Source organism: Hemibagrus wyckioides, unplaced genomic scaffold (assembly GCF_019097595.1).
Source record: "Hemibagrus wyckioides isolate EC202008001 unplaced genomic scaffold, SWU_Hwy_1.0 Contig15, whole genome shotgun sequence".
Classification (NCBI taxonomy): domain Eukaryota; kingdom Metazoa; phylum Chordata; class Actinopteri; order Siluriformes; family Bagridae; genus Hemibagrus; species Hemibagrus wyckioides.
In genome coordinates, this window is record NW_026690775.1 from 70,807 (window position 1) to 93,556 (window position 22,750).

The following is a 22,750-nucleotide window of genomic DNA, read 5'->3' on the forward strand; positions in this document are numbered from 1 at the left end:
ACAACTACACATTAATTACAATAAATTCACAAATCTACATGTTTCAGGCTTAAAATATATTTTCCTGATGCTATCAGAGCCATTGGGTCACGTGTTGTTGCTGTCTATTTTTAATAAAACTTATTGACATTTTCTCTTGCATTTTCATTCATTATTTTTTTTGTTCATGTGTAATTATGCATGTACATCCTGGAAATGCGTGTTGCTTTGCAGGATGTGTGCTAAGGCAATGGCCTTTTACAAACAATCAGAGCAGATGTGGGTTTAATCATCCAGATTTATTCATATTAATTATCCAAATGTAGGGAAATGTGATCTGACTGAGTTTGTGGCATGTTTTTTGGTTTAAGATGAGGATTTTGAGTATTTCTGAAACTGTTCTGAACAGAATTTTTTTGGATTTTGATACAACAGTCTATAAATAACCCCTCTTTACAATCACGGTGAAGAGAGAAGCATCTATAACAATAAAAGATGTCCAATCTTGATGTGGATGAGCTACAGGACTTCAGGATCCTCTGCTGTCATTGAAGAGCAGGACTCTGAGGTTACACTGGAAACAGACTTACAGCAGAAGATTGGACAGTGACAGTATTCACAACTTCAGTTGAATACAAAACTGACAGATTCTAGCCTGAGCAACGAGGTGCAGACTGCATTTATCAAAGGATCCTGAAAAACAGAAATCTCTAAACTATATAATTTATCTGTTTTTAAACAGCAAACAGATTATTTTTGGGTTAGATTTGTATCATTTTCATAGGAAATGCTTGGACAGTTTAATGTTTTTTGTATTTATTTAAATATTTCATTATTTTCCTATTTATTTCTTATTTTTCTATACTACTTGCTATGCTCTTCATTGTATTATATTTCAGCGCACTGTTGTTGAGAAGAGCACCCACAGTTTCGTTGTACTCCTTATGTGCAATGACAATAAAATTTATTCTATTCTATTCTATTCTATTCTATTCTATTCTATTCTATTCTATTCTATTCTATTCTATTCAATATCAGCAAACATGGCTTTGGTTGGAGCACAATTTCATTTCATTGTCTGTACCGCTTATCTGATCTATACTCGGGTCACGGGGAGCCTGTGCCTATCTCAGGCATCATTGGGCATCAAGGCTGGATACACGCTGGACGGAGTGTTGGAGCACGATGTTATAGTTAATCAGAGGTTATAGGTTTTTATCAGAAATAAACAGAAATAAAGCCGATAGATAGTCGTGCAGTGTGAAAACAATGGTGACCCAAAAACTTTGAAAATCTTGCAGTGTGAACTCAGCATTAAGGCTTCGCACTCAACCACACACCCCTGAAGGTGTGGGTGAAGGAACAACCTTCTGCTGTCGTCGACCCAAAAGTTTGGCTGGCAGCGGTGGGATTCGAACCCACGCCCCCGAAGAGACTGGAGCCTTAATCCAGCGCCTTGGACCGCTCGGCCACGCTACCCAGGCAATTGAATGGTTGGGGGCTGTGGTCAAGGGAGGCCTGCCAGGTCGGGAAAGAGAGGCACTCTGGCAGGCGGTAGCAATGGTTGTACCACGCACGCTTCCATTACCAGACGTGATTCAAGATCCAAACTCAGGAAAGGTTTGGCAAAGTGGATTGACAGCCTTAGGCTCTTGTTGACAAGGTTTGCTGATATGAACTTGAATCCCAGTCTGTTGCAATCAAGGTGCACGATCCGTGCCGCTGTCTTCGGGACTGTGCACTGCATTGATCTGCATGGATCTCCAGTGGCGACCCGTCAGACTTACAGCATCTGTGTCCAACCATCATGGAAATATAGCCCACGTTTGCGAAACCCTAGACCCAGGGCTAGCTTTTCTCACTCCCCTCTAGCGCAGTCTCACAGACCAGGTACGAAGCAGTCCGCATGAGGAGTTGTGGTAAAGAGGAGGTTAAAGGGCACACAAGCAACAAGGAAGGGATTCAAACCCACACGTGTAGAGCACAATGGATTAGCAGTCTATCGCCTTAACCTATCAGCCACCTCGTCAGACGCAGGTGTGGCACCCACGGCCAAATGTCCACAGAGACCGCGACAATTCTGTAGAGGAGCTCCGTAACCCAACACGTTTAAACAAGCCTGTTCCCAAAGCAACTGGAGCCCATCCCACGTGGATTAGCAGTCTGTCTCCTTAACCTCTTGGCGTCCTAGTTCACCCACATGACCTTACACCTCAGTGCACCTGGCACTTGCACTCCATTGCCCAAACCTCTTGGGCACCACTTCTTATGTCGATTTTTTATTCTTGGTTGAATTGTTGTTTTGTTGGTAGCTCGTAACCATGGTAAGGGCACGACTGATGCAGCTCACACGCGGAAACCGTGTTTTGCGTACCGTTCTGTGGTTGTTTGGACTTGCTGTTTGAAAAAGCAAGGTGTGAAACAGAGCAGCATCTCAAAGCCAGGCGTTGACACCAGTTGCCGAAACCGGGGAGCTATTTCAGCACCCGGGTCTGGGGGCTCCGGTATGGTGTGAGCGTGCTCGTGTTTTTTTGCAGCCAGGCAGCCAGCTAATGGCAACTCTTAAGCACATTTGCAGAAGGCACAGGAGCCACAACCCCTGTAAAGCCTTTGTGGTGCCAGAGCCCACAACCACTGCCTTGAAAAGGCTCAGATGGCAGCAGTGGGATTTGAACCCACTGGAGCCTAAATCCTAAATCCAGCTCCTCAGACCACTCGACCACGCTACCCGAGAGCTCAAGCCTTATAGACCTCTGTGGAGAGCACACTGACATACTGTCTGGGTGTGTGGTACACAGGCTGCACAGATGAGGACAGACAAACTGAGCAGAGGGTGAAAAACAGCTCAAAAAATCATCGGCTGCCCTCTGCCCTCCCTGGATGACATGTCCAGGTCCCGCTGCCTCAGAAAAATCAAGGCCATCACAGGAGACTCCTCACATCCTGCTCATCACTTGTTTGACCTGTTGCCATCTGGGCAGCACTTCAGGTCAACAAAGTCTCACACCTGAGGTACTGAGATATTGAGAAGGGTTCAGTATTTATATTAACATATTTTTACATATGTTTCTTTATTGACATGCACAACCAATTATTACAACATTATTACAACAATACTAATTCTAACAAAGTCCTGAATATGTACAATATGGCTATATTTGTGGACACCTAACCATCACACCAGTATGTGGGCATTCTCCAAACTGCTGCACAATTGTAGGATGTTTTTGTATTCTTACAAAAACATGTTCCAGCTCAATGAAGATGTTTATTACAAGTTTGGTGTGGAATAAATTGAGTTACCTGCACACAGCCCTGAACTCAAACCCACTCAACACTTTTGGGATGAATTAGAATTCTGACTGCACCCCAAGCCACACATGCCTGATGTTTTAGGGCTGTATGGACACATGGACATACAGTATCTCACAAAATTGAGTACACCCCTCACATTTTTGTAAATATTTTATTATACCTTTTCATGTGACAACACTGAAGAAACGACACTCTGCTCCAATGTAAAGTAGTGAGTGTACAGCCTGTATAACAGTGTAAATTTGCTGTCCCCTCAAAATAACTCAACACACAGCCATTAATGTCTAAACCGTTGGCAACAAAAGTGAATACACCCGTAAGTGGAAATGTCCAAATTGGGCCCAAAGTGTCAATATTTTGTGTGGCCACCATTATTTTCCAGCTTTGCCTTAACCCTCTTGGGCATGGAGTTCACCAGAGCTACAGGTTGCCATATATTTACAAAAATGTGAGGGGTGTACTCACTTTTGTGAGATACTGTATATTGCCACTTACTGAACAATCATCTAATTTTTAATATTATTAGTGTATATTTTGCAACAAGTTTGAAGTAATATCTAAATAAAGCTAGTCTAAGTAGATTGATTGATAATGTTAAATTGCCCCTAGGTGTGAATGGGTGAGCAAATGGCTGTGTGTGTGTGTGTGTGTGTGTGTGTGTGAAAGAGAGAGAGAGAGAGAGAGAGAGAGAGAGAGAAAGAGAAACAATTATTTTTTTCAGTTATATTTCTGCACATATATAAATTTGGTAAGTTAAAAAACAATTTTTTTTGGTGTTAAGGTTTTTCTCTTCAGTGAACACAAGATGGCGCAGTCACTTATCTTATTGTGGGTTAAGTTCTAGAGACACTACCACACAACCTGCTCACATTCTCTGAGATGATGGAAGCTACTTTTCACAGTAAAATCTTTGTGACATAGAGTATACTTGTTCTTCTATCATACATACTGCTGATATGATATCCTAACCCCTGTCCTGGTTACTCTTAGCGCCTAAGCTAATTTCAGAGATACCACTCTGATTAAACAACACAACTGTCCACTTAACACTAAACTGTCATGAGAATAAATAATCATCTAATGTCATTTCTTTGACAAGCAAAAGCACCTGCTGTGTCAGAAACACTGAAAACTGGAAACTTTTCTGTAAATCTGCAATTACTCTACTTTCTTTTCTTCTGATGCTATCATGAGTACAGGAAAGTTTTATTTTTCAGATTTACAACAAAACTTTATTTCCTGCTTTCAGTATGTGTTTACTTAAATATCCTCTGGACAGGTTCCCCATATGAGGCTGAATGTAAAGCCAGGATGTTTCAGTAAGAATCAACAATCTGACAACAACATTGGTGACACTGTCATGTGATGCTGTGGGGTGGAGCAATTTTGAAGCTTTATGGTGTTAACATATTAGATTACAGAAAGATCTCCACTATTTTCACTGAGCTAAGACCAGTCATCATGTTCACTGTTATATTCATGTATCTGTGGCTTTCACTAGGTGAGTTAACATTGACTTTTTGTTATTGCAGAAATATTAACTATATTATATTAAATATTAGTCTGTGTGGTGATGCAGTGTGAAAATGCAGAGTGTGACTTAAATATTTCCTGTTGATTATTTAAAGTTTAAAAACATTATGTTCTCTTCTCTATAACAGGTGACTCCATGGCAAATTCAATAGAGCCAGATTTCCCTCATAAAGCTCTAGATGAAGGTGATGATGTTGTTCTGTCCTGCAAATACAAAACAAGCACAAGTTCAATAAACAACTACCTCCACTGGTACAGGCAATATTCAAAATCTACACCTGAGTTCCTTCTTATTGTTGACCAAAAAGGAGATCTAATTTCCAACACTGACCCAAGAATGTCTGCTGAAGTTGATGATAAAACTAAACAAGTGGATCTGATCATCTCCTCTGCTGCTGTATCAGACTCTGCTCTATACTACTGTGCTCTGCAGCCCACAGTGACAGGAAATCCAGCTGCACTGTACAAAAACCTTCACACAGTTTTGTTATACTGAAGGTAGATAAACTGCTTAAACTCAATAATTTACATTCCTTTAAATCAGGAACTCTGCTAGTTTTTGACTCTCACAATTTTCAAGTGAAATAAACTCACACAGCAGAATAAAATCATGAACAGGATATTATTGTACATCTCTCCACTATAGATAGTCTTTTTGGAGTCCTATGTGTCTGTGGCTTTCACTAGGTGAGTTAACACCTTTTGTTAGTTTAGATACTATGTATTGTTTATTAATTGTCTGGTGTTATAGAAAGCATGATTTCTGTGTGTAATTCTGGCTTGATTGTGTTAAACTTTATGTTCTCTTCTCTATGACAGGTGACTCCATGGCAGATTCAATAAAGCCACTTTCCACTCAGAATGTTGTAGATGAAGGTGATGATGTTACTCTGTCCTGTGAATATGAAACAAGTGCTACAGACTTCTACCTGCACTGGTACAGGCAATATCCAAAATCTAAACCTGAGTTCCTTCTTTATATTTTCAAAACTGGAGATCTAAGTGAAAACCGTCCCCCAAGAATGAATGCTACACTTAAAGATAAGAAAGTGGATCTGATCATCTCCTCTGCTGCTGTATCAGACTCTGCTCTATACTACTGTGCTCTGGCACCCACAGTGACAGGAAATCCAGCTGCACTGTACAAAAACTTTCACACAGTTTTGTTATATTGAAAGCAGTTCTGCTGATGATGTTGAGCTGCTATTTACATGCTATTTTTGGCGAATTCTGTCTCTCTTGCAATTTATAAAGGGTTCATAAATATGTTATAGTTTGACAAATGTTGGATTATTAGGAGATAGCTAATTGTTTTTTTAAGCTTCATTAACCACTTTATCCTGTTCAGAGATCTATAGCTTTTCTTGGCAACACTGGAAATGAGGGAAACCTGAGCTCAATCTCGAACTGGGGACCATGGAACTGTGAGGCAGCAATACTATCTGATGTCTTTGTCTGACAGTTCATCAGTGGCTGAAAAGTAAAGATTAGTTAAATATTTTGCATTCATTAATTGTATAATATTTGGTTTAGAGAGGGATTATTAATATAACTTTTAAAAGTAGCTTTTCCTTATTTTGGTATTCAATCTTCTTGGGGATTTCTTTAGATGCTCTGATGAGTCTACATGCAGAAAGAAGAAGAAGAGGCTTAAAGCCATGTAAAAGCAACAATCCACAGGTTAAAAAATACATGACTGTTGGCATCACAGTGATGACAGTTTTTATGGTGCATCACATAGAATCTTATCTGAGCCAGAAAATCCCAGAAGTGTCTCAATTTCATGTAGAGATAGGAGAGCAGACCCCTCTCTCCCATCCTCATCATTACATTCAGGGAAATATTGATAGCATCATGTGAAACTATTCAGCTGTTTAATATTAAACTGCACTCAGTGTCAGAGCAGAAGACTCTATGGAAGATAATGAAAACCACTAGAAAGATGATTAGGGTCTATCTATCCACCATTGAGGATCCTTACCAGAAAATATATACAACTTTGTGGATGTTGCCTCCGAGCCTCTTCCAGACACTTTACTCAGATAGTCAGGTATACATCTTTATACACTGATGATACTATTCCATATTCCTTGATAACCTGGAAATAAAAAGTAAAAGCTTGGTTCAATCATCACAGCAGAATTTTACAATATACAATATACCAACACTATATCATGGAAGGCAGCACTGAATCTTTTGAGTTTGTTGCAGTGAACAACAGCAAGTTCACCACCACTGCCTTGAAGAGGCAAAAACTAACACATAATGTATTACAGTGTTACAGAGAAAAAATCCTTTATAAATATATGAAGTGCAAAGTTTAAATACTCTTTCTGATGACTCAAGCTTCTTTTTGTCTGTGAACATTTCTTTGTGTCTTAAGGTTTTTCTCCTTGATGAACACAAAGATGGTGAACTCAGTTATCTTATGATGGGCCGAATACTAGAGCAGCATATAAACCTGCACATTCTTTTCACATACTTTTCACAATAAACCCTGTGATATAGACTCTACCTCTACTTCTATCATACATACTGCACAAATATTATCTTAACCCCTGCCATGGTTCATCTCAGTAGTAGATATAATTCCAGATATACCAGTCCACATAAAACAACTGTCCACTTTAGACTAAACTGTGTTTTTAAATCTCTAGTGCAGTTGTACTAATGTTGTATTTTTCATATGTAACTACCTTTAACCTTGTGTTGTTAGAGTCTTCCAGTCCACCTCACTCCTGAATGTAAAGCCACACTGCTGACACTGTCATGTGATGCTGTGGGGTGGAGCTTCATGAACCTTTATGATGTTAAGATTAGCAAGAAATTTGACAAAAAAAATTTTTCATTCAAAAAATAAATTCAATAAATCCTGTATTCAAATGTAAGAATCAACAATCAGCACTGTCATGTGATACTGCAGGGTGTAGCTTCAAGAAGCTTTATGAAGATCCAGAGAGCAAAAGGAAAACAAAACCTCCTAAAAAGCTAAACAAAATAACACAAAAAAGAGAAAGAAAAGATAATGAATCCATAAAGTGATATAATACACAAAATAAAAAAATTAAAAAAGAATAAAATGGTGTGTGTAGCTAACACAGGCTCCCGTGTTCCATACACAACAAAAGACAAGACATTAGGGAATTTAATTTCTTTACTGAAGCAGAGTGATGTCTAGATCAATAACAAAAAGAACTGTACATGTTACATGCATACTTTTATAAGGTTTTATAAAGTAATTGAAGTTGATTTTAAATAGTCAGAATGTAATAAATGAATATTAGCTATACAAAATTTAGCAATTACCATTTATCCATTTATCCAGTGGTATCCTGGCTAATCTGTCCTACTGAATAAATTTAGAAATTAACTTTGTTCTACATTAAAATCATCTATTGAAAGTAATTGAAGGAAAATATTCAGAAAACAGCACCATTTTCTGTTGTTCCACAAGGAGGCAGAATAAAACAATAAACCCAGCCACTAATAAACATGTGCTGCTGTCACTCTGTAACCATGACTCTATCAGGCAATGTCCAAAATGGAGTTAGAGACCCCTGGTATAATATGTAAAACCTTAATTATTAGATGAATGATAAATGTCTTGTTCCACATGTGAGACTGAATGTAATGTCAGGATGCAGTAAGTCAAGAATCTGTCAGTAAAACTGGTGACACTGTCATATGATGCTGAGGGGTGGAGCTTCATGAACCTCTGAAATGTTAATATAATAAAGTACAGAAAGACCTCAGAATATTGTCATTTTACTAACACCATTCATCATGATCACTGTTATATTCATGTGTCTGTGGCTTTCATTAGGTAAGTTATCATTGACCTTCTCAGAAAGGAAGTGTTACATTAATGATTAATTAGCCTGTGTGATGTTAAGAAAAAGTATAATATGAGTTAAATAACTGAAAAATAAAAATGATTATGTTCTCTTCTCTATGACAGGTGACTCCATGGAAGATCCAATAGAGCCACGTTTCCCTCATAAAGTTGTAGATGAAGGTGATGATGTTACTCTGTCCTGCAGCTACAAAAACAGTGCTACAGTAAAAAGCCTACAATGGTACAAACAACATCCAAAATCTAAACCTGAGTTCCTTTTTTACATCTTACCGAGTGGAGATAAAACTGACCCTATGCCACCACGTCTGTCTGCTGAAGTCGATGATAAAACTAAACAAGTGTATCTGATCATCTCCTCTGCTGCTGTATCAAACTCTGCTCTATACTACTGTGCTCTGGTGCCCACAGTGACAGGAAATCCAGCTGCACTGTACAAAAACACTGACACAGTTTTATTATACTGAAGGTAGATAAACTGCTTAAACTCAATAATTTACATTCCTTTAAATCAGGAACCCTGCTAGTTTTTGACTCTCACAATTTTCAAGTGAAATAAACTCACACAGCAGAATAAACTCATGAACAGGATATTATTGTACATCTCTCCACTATAGATAGTCTTTTTGGAGTCCTAATTTACTAAAAAAAATCAAATGTACATTAAATAATTGCTTAAATTGACTGTTGTTAGTTTTTAAATGCATTATCATACTAAATATTTTACAGTAATTCATTACATACAACAGTCTGCCATAAGATCAGCAAACTTCCATGTATTTATTTTATTTTGCTCTCTTTTGGTCCTCATCATGAGGAGACTCTTGCAGAAGACTGAACAGGAGTTGTTTGTTCTCTGATATAACTGAGGATAGCTAGCTAGCAAGCTAACATTAGCTATGTCTGTTTATAACAGTAGCTTGCAGAGTCAAATGCTGCACTCATACAGTAGTTCAGAATTATCAGCTAACAAAAACACAAAACCTCTTGTTACCTATACAGCCTGAATACAAGTATAGCTTTTCTATTTCAATTTCTACTCCAAATAAAATAGAAAAAACTTGGAAATGTATTTAGTTTTAAAAAGTTAGTATCAAAGGTTAAAGTATTGTCAGATATTGTGTCATTTTTTGTTAGATTCCTGAGACACAGCCCTGAAATCTAACTCCAAAAGATATGTTTAAGAGGTGAAGTCAGATGCAGTGGGTTGATCAGCAACAGTGGAATAGTTCTGTGTTGTATTAGTGACTCAGTTCACTGTCACTGATACTGTGAAGTGATGATCTGTGTAAAATTATGCTCCAACAGCATCACTTCCTGGGTGTGTCCTTCTAGAGACGTGTAAAGTTCAGCACATACAGCACTATTATACAGAATCCTCACAGAGCTGTGTTCAGAAATGGATCAACTATACAACTTACTGTACATAGTGAGATACATACCACTGATTCTCACTCTAGCTACAGGTCATTTATTTTTATCAATTTATTAACAGACCTCATTATTACAATAATATTTAATCAATTAATTCAGTGCATTAATTAATGACCATGTTTTCTATTATTCATCTAGTCATTTATTGATTTTTTAAGTCAATATTTGGTTTAAAAAAACTATTCCACTAACATATTTTTTTATATTCTTTTCACACCAGGCAGTTTTGCAAATAAAATTGGACCAACAGATGAAGATGCCAACATTGTCAGGAAAGAAACAGAGACTGTTACTCTGAAATGTTCATATGAGACAAGCAGTGAAGACATTTATCTTTACTGGTACAAACAATATCCTAACAGCGCACCACAGTTTTTACTGTATAAAGGCGCAAGGTCAAGATCTGACCAGAGCACTCCTGATGATCATCGATTAGAGGCAGAAACCAGCAGAGACTCTACTGAACTCACTATCAGAGGTCTAAAGCTCTCAGATTCTGCACTCTATCTTTGTGCTCTGTAGCACAGTGACACAGAGTCAGTGAAAGGCTGTACAAAAACAGTAAAATGGTACATATAAAGTTTCTAAAACCACAGAAGATGAAAGAGACTCAATTTAACAACTTGTTGGTAAACCTCAGCCACAAACAACATTTGTGAAAACATATGCAGCTGGAGGGAACAGCAAACAAAGAATACTGAGCAATTAACACAACTTCACAACCAGTAACCTGAAAATTAAATTTACAAATCTACATCTGCCAGGCGATATTTAACATATTTAATTTATAAAATATGTTCAGGAAAAAGGTACTGAAGCATCCAGGTCCTCACAACCAGACTGTGTAACAATTTCTTACCTCAAGCCATCAGACTCCTCAATACCCAGAGACTGGACTGACACACACACACACACACACACACACACACAAACACACACACACATACACACACACACACACACACAAACACACACACACACACAAACACAAATGCACATAAACACACACACACACACACAAAATTCTTCAAATGAGAGACAAAAATTCTTTGTGCAATTGTAACCTTTATTATCTCTAATATAAAGGTACGACAAAACTACAAAAACACACACAAAAGATCATGAAGTTGCATGTTCACCTCAAAAGCATATTTGAGTTATTATAAATCCAAGTATGAAAGATTGAGAACAGAGAATATAACCGCCAACACCGCTAAAAATGTGGAAGATAATTAGTGCGCTGTCTATTAGCTTGATGCTAACATATAATGGGAATTGCCATAGACAAGTTAACGGAAATTAGCATTGGCATCACGACCAAATAACATGTAAAAACATGAGAGTGTAAATCAACTATTTACCTTTACAAACTCAACAATGAACTCAAGATGTTGTCATACTTTCAGGCATTTGTTTTTACTCTTTAAAATAACTTTACAACTCTGTAGTTGTGTACTGCTGCCAGTTTATTGTGTCTGTAACTCTTCACTGTTCACATATATTACTCAGATTCCTAACTGCTCACACTATTTCACACAACAGAAAATGTCTGAGAACAGAAAATATCAAGAAATAGCAACACTTCCAATAATTCACAGTGAATACAATTATCTGGCTTCAAAGTGCTGTTTATAACATATAGAGGGCAAGTATTTCAATGCAAAGGAGTGTGGAGAGAGAGAGAGAGAGAGAGAGAGAGAATAGATTCTTATAACCACCAGAAAGAAAAGAGATGTGAGTTGTGGTTGCTTCAGTAAATTAATCAGGATAATCATATTTTCATATACATTCTGTGTAGCATAAAAACGAGTTGACTTTAAACCAGGCATTTTCTCTCAGCAATGTATGACAAGCAGACTCTGGATGCTAGTTTAATGTTAGACTTAATATGATCATAACTCAGTGGTTTTCATATCAGAGGACAGATGAGGTGGACAGTTATGATGCATGGAATGATGTGATTGAATGGATAGATGGAGAACAATGAAAAATCTTCTTTGTATATATATAAATTTATGTTTGTGAGACTGTGTGAGAATCTTGCATCCTGTGTACCAAAAAAGTAATGTATCTATTGTGTTATCAATTTCCCATCCTTTTGGATTACAGCAGTAACGAATTACAGATGTTTATTCCTACCCTGGTGTAATACAGTGTTGGAGACATAAAAATGATTTACCTTAGGTATTTGTGCTGCACAGAAAATAAACACAAGGAATGTAAATATTTTAATTTATTCATTAACTAAGGGTGGTGGTTTATGCATGAAAGACAATTATTAAAGTAATCACCAACATCTTCATATAAGTACATATTAATTTTACTGCTGTCTATCTGCACCTGATATTACACAATAATGCTGTAACACACACAGTTCATAAAAGCTTTCTGCTTTTTCTATTCTAAACCCCTGAGGTTTGGTGGATGTGTCTCTGACAGACATCCTGTTAAACAAGTCATTTATTTTACATTTTCAGGTACAGCAGTCAGTTTAAAATAAACGTTTCTTTAACAGAGGTAATTGAGTCTCATATTATTTACATTTTTTTCAAACACAAAACATTAATGTTGAATATTTTTGACTTTATAAAATGATTTTCTCAAGTCTTGGTGATCGACCCTATTAAACAATAAAGAAAGTAAGACATCTTTTTATATACACAGTTTAGTAGCCTACTATTCTTTTTGGCCGAATTTATTATTATAATCAACTTCATTATTTCCTGCATTTTGTATCACCAAAGTCTCTAAATGTATGTAAATGCAGGAAATGGGATTCAAATAAAAAACATTTTCCCCCATTTTGTGCCCCCCCCTTCTCAAATCCAAGTTACACCCTTGATGCAAAAACATTTCTACAGATTTATATAAACAGTATACAGAACAGTACAGTTATCATGAATATGCATAAATACAAGTAGGTGGAGCTAGAGGTGGAGATGTACATCAAATAGTAACACTGACATTCATTTCTAAAGCTAGAGGTTTGAACTAAACACTCAGGAAAACAATGTTGTTCCTCTTCGTGGTGTTTTTCACTCTTGCTGATGTTGGTAAGTCATATACACTGCACACAAAATATTATTTTTTCTAATTAAGAAGACACAATTTTCCATGTGAAATGTGTCATTTATGATTAAAATAATCAAAATATTGTTGTAATGTTTTTATAGCAGAGGCTGCTGACAATAACATTAAACCAGATCAAACCAATGTATTTTCAATGGAAGGCAGCAACATCTCACTGTCCTGCACATATACTGGATCAGTTAACAGTCTCCACTGGTATCGACAAAAACCTGGATCAAGACCTGAGTTTCTGCTGCTAACTGATAAAAGCGGTATACTTTTCATACAGGCTCAGCCACCTTATCCAGGATTGTCCATAAAACAAACTAAAACGAGTAAGAAAGTGGATCTGATCATCTCCTCTGCTGCTGTATCAGACTCTGCTCTATACTACTGTGCTCTGAGGCCCACAGTGACAGGAAATCCAGCTGCACTGTACAAAAACTTTCACACAGTTTTGTTATATTGAAAGAAGTTTTGCCAATGCTTTAGAGAAAGTTACATGCCCTTTTGGGGGATTCTCTCTTTCTCTCTACTGATCAGGGTCATGGTTGATATGGAGTCTGTCCCACACATGAGGTAGGAAACACCCTGAATGGGATGTCAGTTCTTTGCAGAGCTCCATACACAAACCCTTTCACATACTTATTTACACATAGTGAATTTATTAGTAAATTTACTACTGTCATGTTTTTTGGAGGTTATGCAAAACTGCACACAAACTGACAGTAACCTGAACTCATCATCAAACTGGGGATCCTGAAGCTGTGATGCAGCAACACTACCTGCTGTGTCACTGTGCTATCACACTGTTAAAATCCTTCTGCTTAAAGTGTTTTCTTGTAGTGTGGTGTTGTGTCATTGTTATTATAAAGAACGATTTCTACCCTCATGGTACAATTCCATATTGACTGATAACAAGTGCACTAAAGACAAGGCTCAGGTCAATCCTCATAGCAGAATTCCACAATGCCAGTGGACTCATGATCCTCTCTGTTCTGACTGGAGTAATTACACTGCAGATGTCTTGTAATTGAAATTTAAATATAAGGTATGTTTATATATTTATATATAAACTATTTGATCCCCTGCTGATTTTGTACGTTTGCCCACTGACAAAGAAATGATCAGTCTGTAATTTTAATGGTAGGTTTATCTGAACAGTGAGAGACAGAATAACAACAAAAAAATCCAGAAAAACACATTTTAAAAAAGTTATACATTGATTTGCATTTTATTGAGTGAAATAAGTATTTGACCCCTTTGCAAAACATGACTTAGTACTTGGTGGCAAACCCTTGTTGGCAATCACAGACGTCAGACATTTCTTGTAGTTGGCCACCAGGTTTGCACACATCTCACATCTCAAGGAATTTGGGCCCACTCCTCTTTGCAGATCCCCTCCAAGTCATTAAAGTTTTGTGGCTGACCCTTCAGCTCCCTCCACAGATTTTCTATGGGATTAAGGTCTGGAGACTGGCTAGGCCACTACAGGACCTTAACGTGCTTCTTTTTGAACCACTCCTTTGTTGCCTTGGCCGTGTGTTTTGGGTCATTGTCAGGATGAAATATCCATCCACGACCCATTTTCAATGCTCTGGCTGAGGGAAGGACGTTCTCATCCAAGATTTAACGGTACATGGCCCCGTCCATCGTCCCTTTGATGCGGTGCAGTTGTCCTGTCACCTGGGGATGGTGTGCTTGGGGTCATAGGCAGCATTCCTCCTCCTCCAAACACGGCGAGTTGAGTTGATGCCAAAGAGCTGGATTTTGGTCTCATTTGACCACAACACTTTCACCCAGTTCTCCTCTGAATCATTCAGATGTTCACTGGCAAACTTCAGATGAGCCTGTACATGTGCTTTCTTTAGCAGGGGGACCTTGCGGGTGCTACTGAATTTCAGTCTTTCATGGCGTACTGTGTGACCAATTGTTTTCTTGGTGACTATGGTCCCAGCTGCCTTGAGATCATTGACAAAATCCTCCAGTGTAATTCTGGGCTGATTCCTCGCTGTTCTCATGATCATTGAAACTCCATGAGGTGAGATCTTGCATGGAGCCCCAGACCGAGGAAGATTGACAGTCCTTTTGTGTTTCTTCCATTTGGGAATAATTGCACCAACTGTTGTCACCTTCTCACCAAGCTGCTTGGCGATGGTCTTGTAGCTCATTCTAGCCTTGAGTAGGTCTACAGTCTTGTCCCTGACATCCATGGACAGCTCTTTGGTCTTTGCCATGATGGAGAGTTTGGAATCTGATTGATTGCTTCCTTCGGTGGACAGGTGTCTTTCATACAGTTAATGAGCTGAGATTAAGAGCACTCCCCGAGAGTGCTCCTACTGTAATCTCACTTCCTTACCTGTATAAAAGACATCTGGGAGCCAGAAATCTTTCTGATTGATAGGGGATCAAATATTTATTTCACTCATTAAAATGCAAATCAATGTATAACTTTTCTGAAATGCGTTTTTCTGGATTTTTTTGTTGTTATTCTGCCTCTCACTGTTCAAATACATTAAAATACCATTAAAATTACAGACTGATCATTTCTTTGTCAGTGGGCAAATGTACAAAATCAGCAGGGGATCAAATAATTTTTTTAAAATGTTGATTTTCAACTCAACTCAAATACATGAAATTAATTTCTCACTTATATACAAATCCCTTTTAAAGAGTATCAGAAACTTTGAGTCATTCACTACAGTGTGAAATGAAAATGTCAAAATAACAAAATACAGATAACCTTCAAGACCCAACCTGTCAGGATCATAGTCTGAAATTCTAATTGTAAAGGATCAAACACCATTTTACACATATTAGTGGATTTGTTTACTTGGAATAGCATAATAGTTTCAGTTTTTGATTTGATTTGTGCTATATGGCGACGTTTTAAATGTGTTCTGGAGGAATTCACCAAATGTTTTCGGGTTTCTTCAGGTTAATCTAAGGGATTTCTGCCTTTTTATTCTTAGTAGAGGAAAATAGGTTTAAACTTTAATTCATGATAAAGGCACATGGTCACTTTTTGTTTATATATGTTTAACAATGCTTTTATGAATCACTGTGTTTGATAGTGATGTGTCGTTCATGAAAGATTCGTTCATTTTGAATGAATCTGTAATATGACTCGGGAGTGATTCGTTCATTTTGTATTGACCGCGCATGCGCAAGATCCTATCTGGGTCTGTGCTGGGAAACTTGTTCGTCACGTGACAGCCTCATAGGCTACGGCTCTGCAGTCAGTACCGTCTTTGGGTCGGATTCGTTCGTTCCTTCATCACACTTCCTGGCTCAGTATCTTACAGTCCATAATATTAATGTAATATTGTATAATATTTAGGAATGATCATAAAATTATCAAAACTTCCGCGGATTTCTGCAGGACTTGAAGAGCTGGACACTGGGTGAGATCGCCTGTGCTGTGTGTCTGTCAGTGTGTGTGTGTGTGTGTGTGTGTCTAAATAGTGCCTTTTGCACTTTTGTTTTGGGTTTTCTGTTTGTTAATGTATTAGTTATCACACTATGCATTTTGGGCTGGTATTTTATTTTATTTCATTTTTAAATGGACGGGTTTTAAGCTGTAGCTGGGCTGGAAATCTTAGGTCCAATCCGGAAATCACTGGTTACTATGGTTACCGTGTCCTGCGGGGAGAAAGAGCTCCTTCTGACAACACTCAGCCCCTCACGGTAGGACGATCTTTATCCTTTAATGTCACACTGATTTTACAATAAATGTACAATAAATATACAATATAATATAACATAATATACAATACAATGTAATATTTACCCCAGTAGTAGGACACTTTCAAGAACCCTGTGTTCCTTCCTCTGCTCCAATAACTCACAGTGGCAGGGTAGCAGTTCGGTAGTTCAGTGTTCGAAAAAAAGGATGAGACGGACAAAGTTAGCCGATGCATGCCATTTAACTTCCCTCAGAATTTACTCCCGGATGGAATAACTTACATGAACTCTAAAATAAATAGCAAATAAGCTTTTTTTTTCTCTGCTTTCCAAACTAGGTGAACCGCGAGCGCGCACACACTTCTGAGCACATTGTTCCGCACTACTCTACCCATAATGCATTTCACTCAGGACTACAACCTCCCCGTAGACAGTGGTCTTAAAGCAACAGCTCTTACTTTACCCCACTCCCGCAACACTACCCCCACTCTGGATGGTGATTAAACCCTTAACACCACTCTAGCAACATAGTATGATGGATACACGGCACATCAACACACACATTAGCCATGATATTATCATAGATCTACGGTGTAAATGAAAGGCAGAAATACATTCAACACAATGTCCAACCATTGGCCTACCCCCCATTTGGTTGTTAACAGTCCCTGTCGAATCCTGTTGCAGCATGCTACTCCCACTCGACTGAACATTCTCTGTGTGTCCTGCTCTGTCATCGGTTCAGCGGGATTATCCATGAGAGGCGTGCTGTTCGTGCCACTGGAATTTTCAGTTTCCTCTGCTAAGACACAAGACAGATTCAGGTGAAGTCCAGTTCCATCAGCTTCCAGGCTTAGGGCAGGAACTTCCTGAGGTTGCCAACCGTCCGAGTCTTTAAATACCCAGCTGTTCTCCAAGGGTTGCAGAGAATGGTAGGGTTTGGGCTTGTCATGATGAACGACCTTTACTTTGGTCCTAGGATTTCTTTGGATTCAGTACACTAGGTTGTCAAGATGTCCCAAGATAAAGTAAGGGCCATCGTAGTTGGGGAGAAACTTCCTGATCTTGTTTTTCACTGCCTTGGTTCTTTTGACAAGATACCACACTGCATCACCGACCTTGTAGCATGTTCTGGTCACTCGCTTATCATACTGTTTAGCACGCTCCACAGATTGGCCTTGTGCATTCCTCGCCACCTGATTTGCAAACTCCAAACTTGCTCTCATCTGAATCACATATTGTGGGACTGATTCAGTCACTGTGTTGCTTAGGGGCTTCCCTGTGATGAGGTCGATGGGCTCCATTATCTCCTGGCTGAAAAGCATCATGTTTGGGGTAAGCCCAGTCGAGCTGTGTTTGGTCACTCTGTAAGCCATTACAGCATAAGGAACCATAAGGTCCCACTCCCAATGACATCGCACGGAGGTCATGGCTAGGATTTTCTGTAGAGTGGCATTAAGCGCTCTGCGCTCTAGACTGTTGAGTCGTCCGTGGGCATAACCAAAAAGATTAAGCATATCGCCTATAGACTCAATGAATTTGTGTTAAGGTGCCCATTGATGGCCAAGAACATATTCCAAACACCTCCACCATCTACAAGGACTGTCTCCACATTTAAAAAATTCCCTTGATCATTATACCAGCTCTACTCACAGGGACTCACTAAATAAAAGTATTAGCAACGACAACAATGTAATCCAGGGTAAGACCTACCTTTGTCCTCCGACAGCCTCACTTATCTGTGGAATGGATTAAACAACGTGGTGAATTTACAAAGATGGGTAAATTGTGGCCTTGAAGGGATGCTCTTGGATAGCAAAGATGCTCAAATAGGCTTTGGCTTTCAAGGGGCGACTGATTTGTGTTAAGGTGCCCAGAGTCTGCTATGAACAAATTCCACACACCCTGCACCTACAAGGACTGTCTTCACAGTAATATGTTACCCTGATCATTATGCCATGTCTACCAGCAGGGACTGTTTTCATTGTAACAAATAATTCCCACACCAGTAGACCACCTAGACCAGTTGACACTCTTTTCATTGGGACCAAGCAGAGTGCGTTAGAGAATTTTATTGCGGATCAGATGGCCCCCTGGACGAATCCGCATACCGCTGCCTGAATCCGCTGATTCAGGTATCCTTAACTGGTTAACAGTTTACAACATTATAAGTTGTCTGGAAATGACCAAGCCTACAAACGATATCATGTGTAGATAATCCCATCGCAGTAGGAAACTGCAGATTGACTTTTAATCTATGCACCCTTGGTCCAATATTAAAATGACAGGTTTAAAATGCTTTGAAAGGGCAACCTGTTGTCAGTTGCTAGTACTTACCTGTGGGGGTGTAGCTCAGTGGCAGAGCATTTGACTGCAGATCAAGAGGTCCCTGGTTCAAATCCAGGTGCCCCCTGATGGATTTGCTTTGCAGTACCTTTAAATTGCTCAACCTGTCCATCTGACTGAGGTCAGAAAGGTGTTCGGTGGGTTTTGTCAATGTCTAGCAACTCACACATGCTCTGGAAGACCTCTGATTCAAAATTGGTGCCTTGGTCACTATGGAGTGTAAGTGGTGCCCCATAATGGCAGACCCGTGTGCGATACCAAAGTGAAACATCTTCTCGCATTTGGTACCAACAATACCTGGTCCACAACCAAGACAATGTTCACTCCACACCGAAATGTCCACCCACTGGCTCCTCGTGCATCTGGCGCATTACATCTTCCTGGAAAACTCGCGGCAGGATTATCTGGGGATAAAACTCAGGGCCCTCATTCAGGTACAGTCTTTGCCACTGGCTTCAGTAGGCTTTTGTTGCTGGGCCATAGGGGGATACATTCTCCCAGGAAGGTCATTCATTGGCTTCCTCCATCCACCTCTTGATGGGAGCAATTTCCGGATCGGCTGTCTGAGCAGAACGCAGTTCCCTTGTTGTACTTGAGAAAGCACAGGTCTGATTCCGAAATTGCTAGCATCTGTGTCCAGAACAAGATCACCAATGTCCATAGGGTAGCCAAGGATGGGGGTGGTAGTGAGCAGCTTCTTTAACTCATCAAATGCCTGTTGGCTCTCAGGGGTCCAGTGAAATTGGGCATGTTTCCTCAACAGGTTGTGAAGGGGCTTTGCAACTGCAGCAAAATCTTTGACAAACCGCCTGTAGTAGCATGCAAGACCCACAAACTGTTGAACTTTGTGAACACTCACAGGCTGTGGCCATTCTCGAATTTCCTGCACCTTCTCTGGGTCGGCGGCTATACCATGCTCTGAGATGATGTGGCCAAGGTAGACTACCTGGCAGCAGAAGAGACAGCATTTTGCAGGTTTCAGCTTCAGGTTCGCTTGGCGCAGCCTTTTGAACACCTGTCTATCTTACATTAGAGCGAGCAGAAAATAAAACAGGATGGCAAGAGAACATGTTACCGCTGCAGAAAGAGTGGTCATCCGGCACAAGAATGCTGGTTCAAAGACAAAGACTGCAGAAACTGTGGAAGAAAGGGACACGTTGAGCGTGCATGTCAAAGCAAAAAGCTGACCATAAATGAGAAAGTAAAGCCAACTAAACAGGTGGAACAAAAAGAAGGATATGTCAGGAAATTTAAAAAGAAACACATCAATCAAGTAGAAAATACGGGGAAACAAGAGGATGAATCTGAAGAAAATGACTTCTCACACATAATGTCTGTGTCTTCAAATTCTGATGGCTACTGGGTGACGCCACTGTTAAATGGGGAGGCCGTCCCTATGCAGGTGGACACAGGAGCAGCTGTATCACTCGTGACTGAGTCAACTTACAGAGAGAAGTGGCCATACCTCCATCCCAAGGAAGCAAAGCTGACTCTGAAATCATACACAGGAGAGCTTGTGCCTCTTTTAGGGGTGGTGGATGTAACTGTGAAGCTGAACAGCCAGAAGGTAAAATTACCACTATATATTGTGAAAGGTAGTAGTCACATTTGATGGGCCAAGCATGGCTAGAGAAAATAAAGTTAAATTGGCAAGAAGTGCACTTAGTAGCGAAAGAGTCTACCAGCTTACAAAACATCCTGAGGAAGCATGCAGAGGTGTTCGGAGATGAGCTGGGGAACATGAAAGACATCATTGTAAAGCTGGCCATTAAACCCGACAGTAAACCTAAGTGCCTTAAAGCCCGCCCTGTTCCCTATGCAACTAAGCCTAAGGTGGAAACAGAACTGGACCGCCTGGAGAACACTGGAGTACTGAAGAAAGTGGGCATCAGTGAGTGGGCCACACCTATTGTTCCTGCATTAAAAAGGATGGAACGGTCAGAATTTTTGGCAATTTCAAGGTTACGATAAACCCTGTTTTAACTGTGGAACAGTACCCCTTGCCGTTAATTGAAGATCTTTTTGCTGGATTAGCGGGCGGCCAGAAATTCAGCAAAATAGACTTGTGTCATGCTTACCTTCAAATGCAGGTTGATCCTGCTTCCCAAGAGCTGTTGACCATCGTGACACACAAGGGCCTATATAGATATCAGCGGCTACCTTTTGGAATAACTTCGGCTCCAGCATTGTTTCAACGTGCCATGGACCAGATCCTGAGTGGCCTAAATGGAGTATAGTGTTATCTGGATGACCTGTTAATCAAGGGAAAGATGATGAGGATCATCTCCATAACCTAAATACAACGCTACAGCGGCTAAAAGAGCATGGTCTCCGGGTAAAGAAAGACAAATGTGAATTTTTCAAACCCACCGAATATCTTGGACACGTAATTGACAGCGCTGGTCTCCATAAAGCTCCATCTAAGGTAAAAGCTATTATGGATGCACCGTCCCCAAAGAATGTGTGCCAGCTGAGCTCATTCCTGGGACTACTGACATACTACGCAAAGTTCATGCCAAACCTGGCCAGCAGGCTTCGTCCCCTACACGAACTGTTGAACTAGTCCCAACAATGGAAATGGTCCGACAGATGTGAGAAGGCATTCAGGGATGTGAAATGTGTATTAACATAGTCCAAGGCCCTCACACATTATAACCCTTCTATACCAATGCCATCCGGTGAAGAAAGACCAGTTGCTTTTGCGTCAAGGACCCTGAACTCAGCAGAGAGCAATTATGCCCAAATTGAATGAGAAGCTTTAGCGATCATATTTGGTGTCAAGAAATTTCATCAATACTTGTCCTGGCGCAGATTCACTCTACTTGCTGACCACCGACCACTTACCTCTATCTTTGACCCTCAAACTGTCATTCCCTCACTGGCGGCAAATCGCATGCAGCGCTGGGTTCTGTTCCTGTCGGTACATCAATACGACATCAAATACAGGAGATCTGAGCAGCACTGCAACACAGATGGACTGTCCAGGCTGCCCCTGCCGGACACACCATCAGAAGGTGGTCAAGCTGACATCTTTTACTAGAACTGACCCAGTTTTGTCAGAAGTTTTGACCTGGATCTCTCAAGGCAAGAGAGGAGAGATGACAGAAAAATTAAAACCTTATCTGGTTCGGCAAAATGAACTAACTGTACAGTCTGGCTGCTTACTATGGGGTTATCGTGTCGTTATACCCCTGACTTTGAGGAACATTTTGCTGAAGGAACTTCATGCAGGACATGCGGGAGTAGTGAGGATGAAGGAGATGGCACGCAGCTACTTCTGGTGGCCTGGGATAGATGCAGAGATTGAAGAGGAAGCAAAGGGAAGTCCAGATTTCCAAAATGTAAGAAACATGCCACAGATGGCCCCATTGTACCCATGGGACTTCCCAGAGGAGCCATGGCAAAGAATACATATAGACTTTGCAGGTCCAATAGAGAGTCACATGTTTCTAGTGATTGTCGATGCTCACAGCAAATGGCCGGAGGTAGCAGTTATGAACAGCACATCCTCTGAGAAAACCACTGAAGAGCTTAGAT

General features: G+C 39.8%; 2 non-coding genes and 1 gene segment (V, D, J or C); 2 read left to right on the forward strand and 1 right to left on the reverse strand.

Moving 5' to 3' along the window:
- Positions 1–1,376: 1,376 nt before the first annotated feature.
- On the reverse strand, positions 1,377–1,458 carry trnal-aag (transfer RNA leucine (anticodon AAG)). Its single transcript has one exon. It is a non-coding gene; the product is annotated as a tRNA-Leu (tRNA).
- Positions 1,459–8,610: 7,152 nt separating this feature from the next.
- On the forward strand, positions 8,611–17,371 carry LOC131349872 (T cell receptor alpha variable 12-3-like). The segment is given in 3 exon segments: positions 8,611–8,650; positions 8,786–9,075; positions 17,279–17,371. Coding segments are annotated over 3 exon segments (423 nt in total).
- Positions 17,372–19,208: 1,837 nt separating this feature from the next.
- trnac-gca (transfer RNA cysteine (anticodon GCA)) lies at positions 19,209–19,280 on the forward strand. The gene has a single exon. It is a non-coding gene; the product is annotated as a tRNA-Cys (tRNA).
- The last annotated feature ends 3,470 nt before the right edge of the window (positions 19,281–22,750 follow it).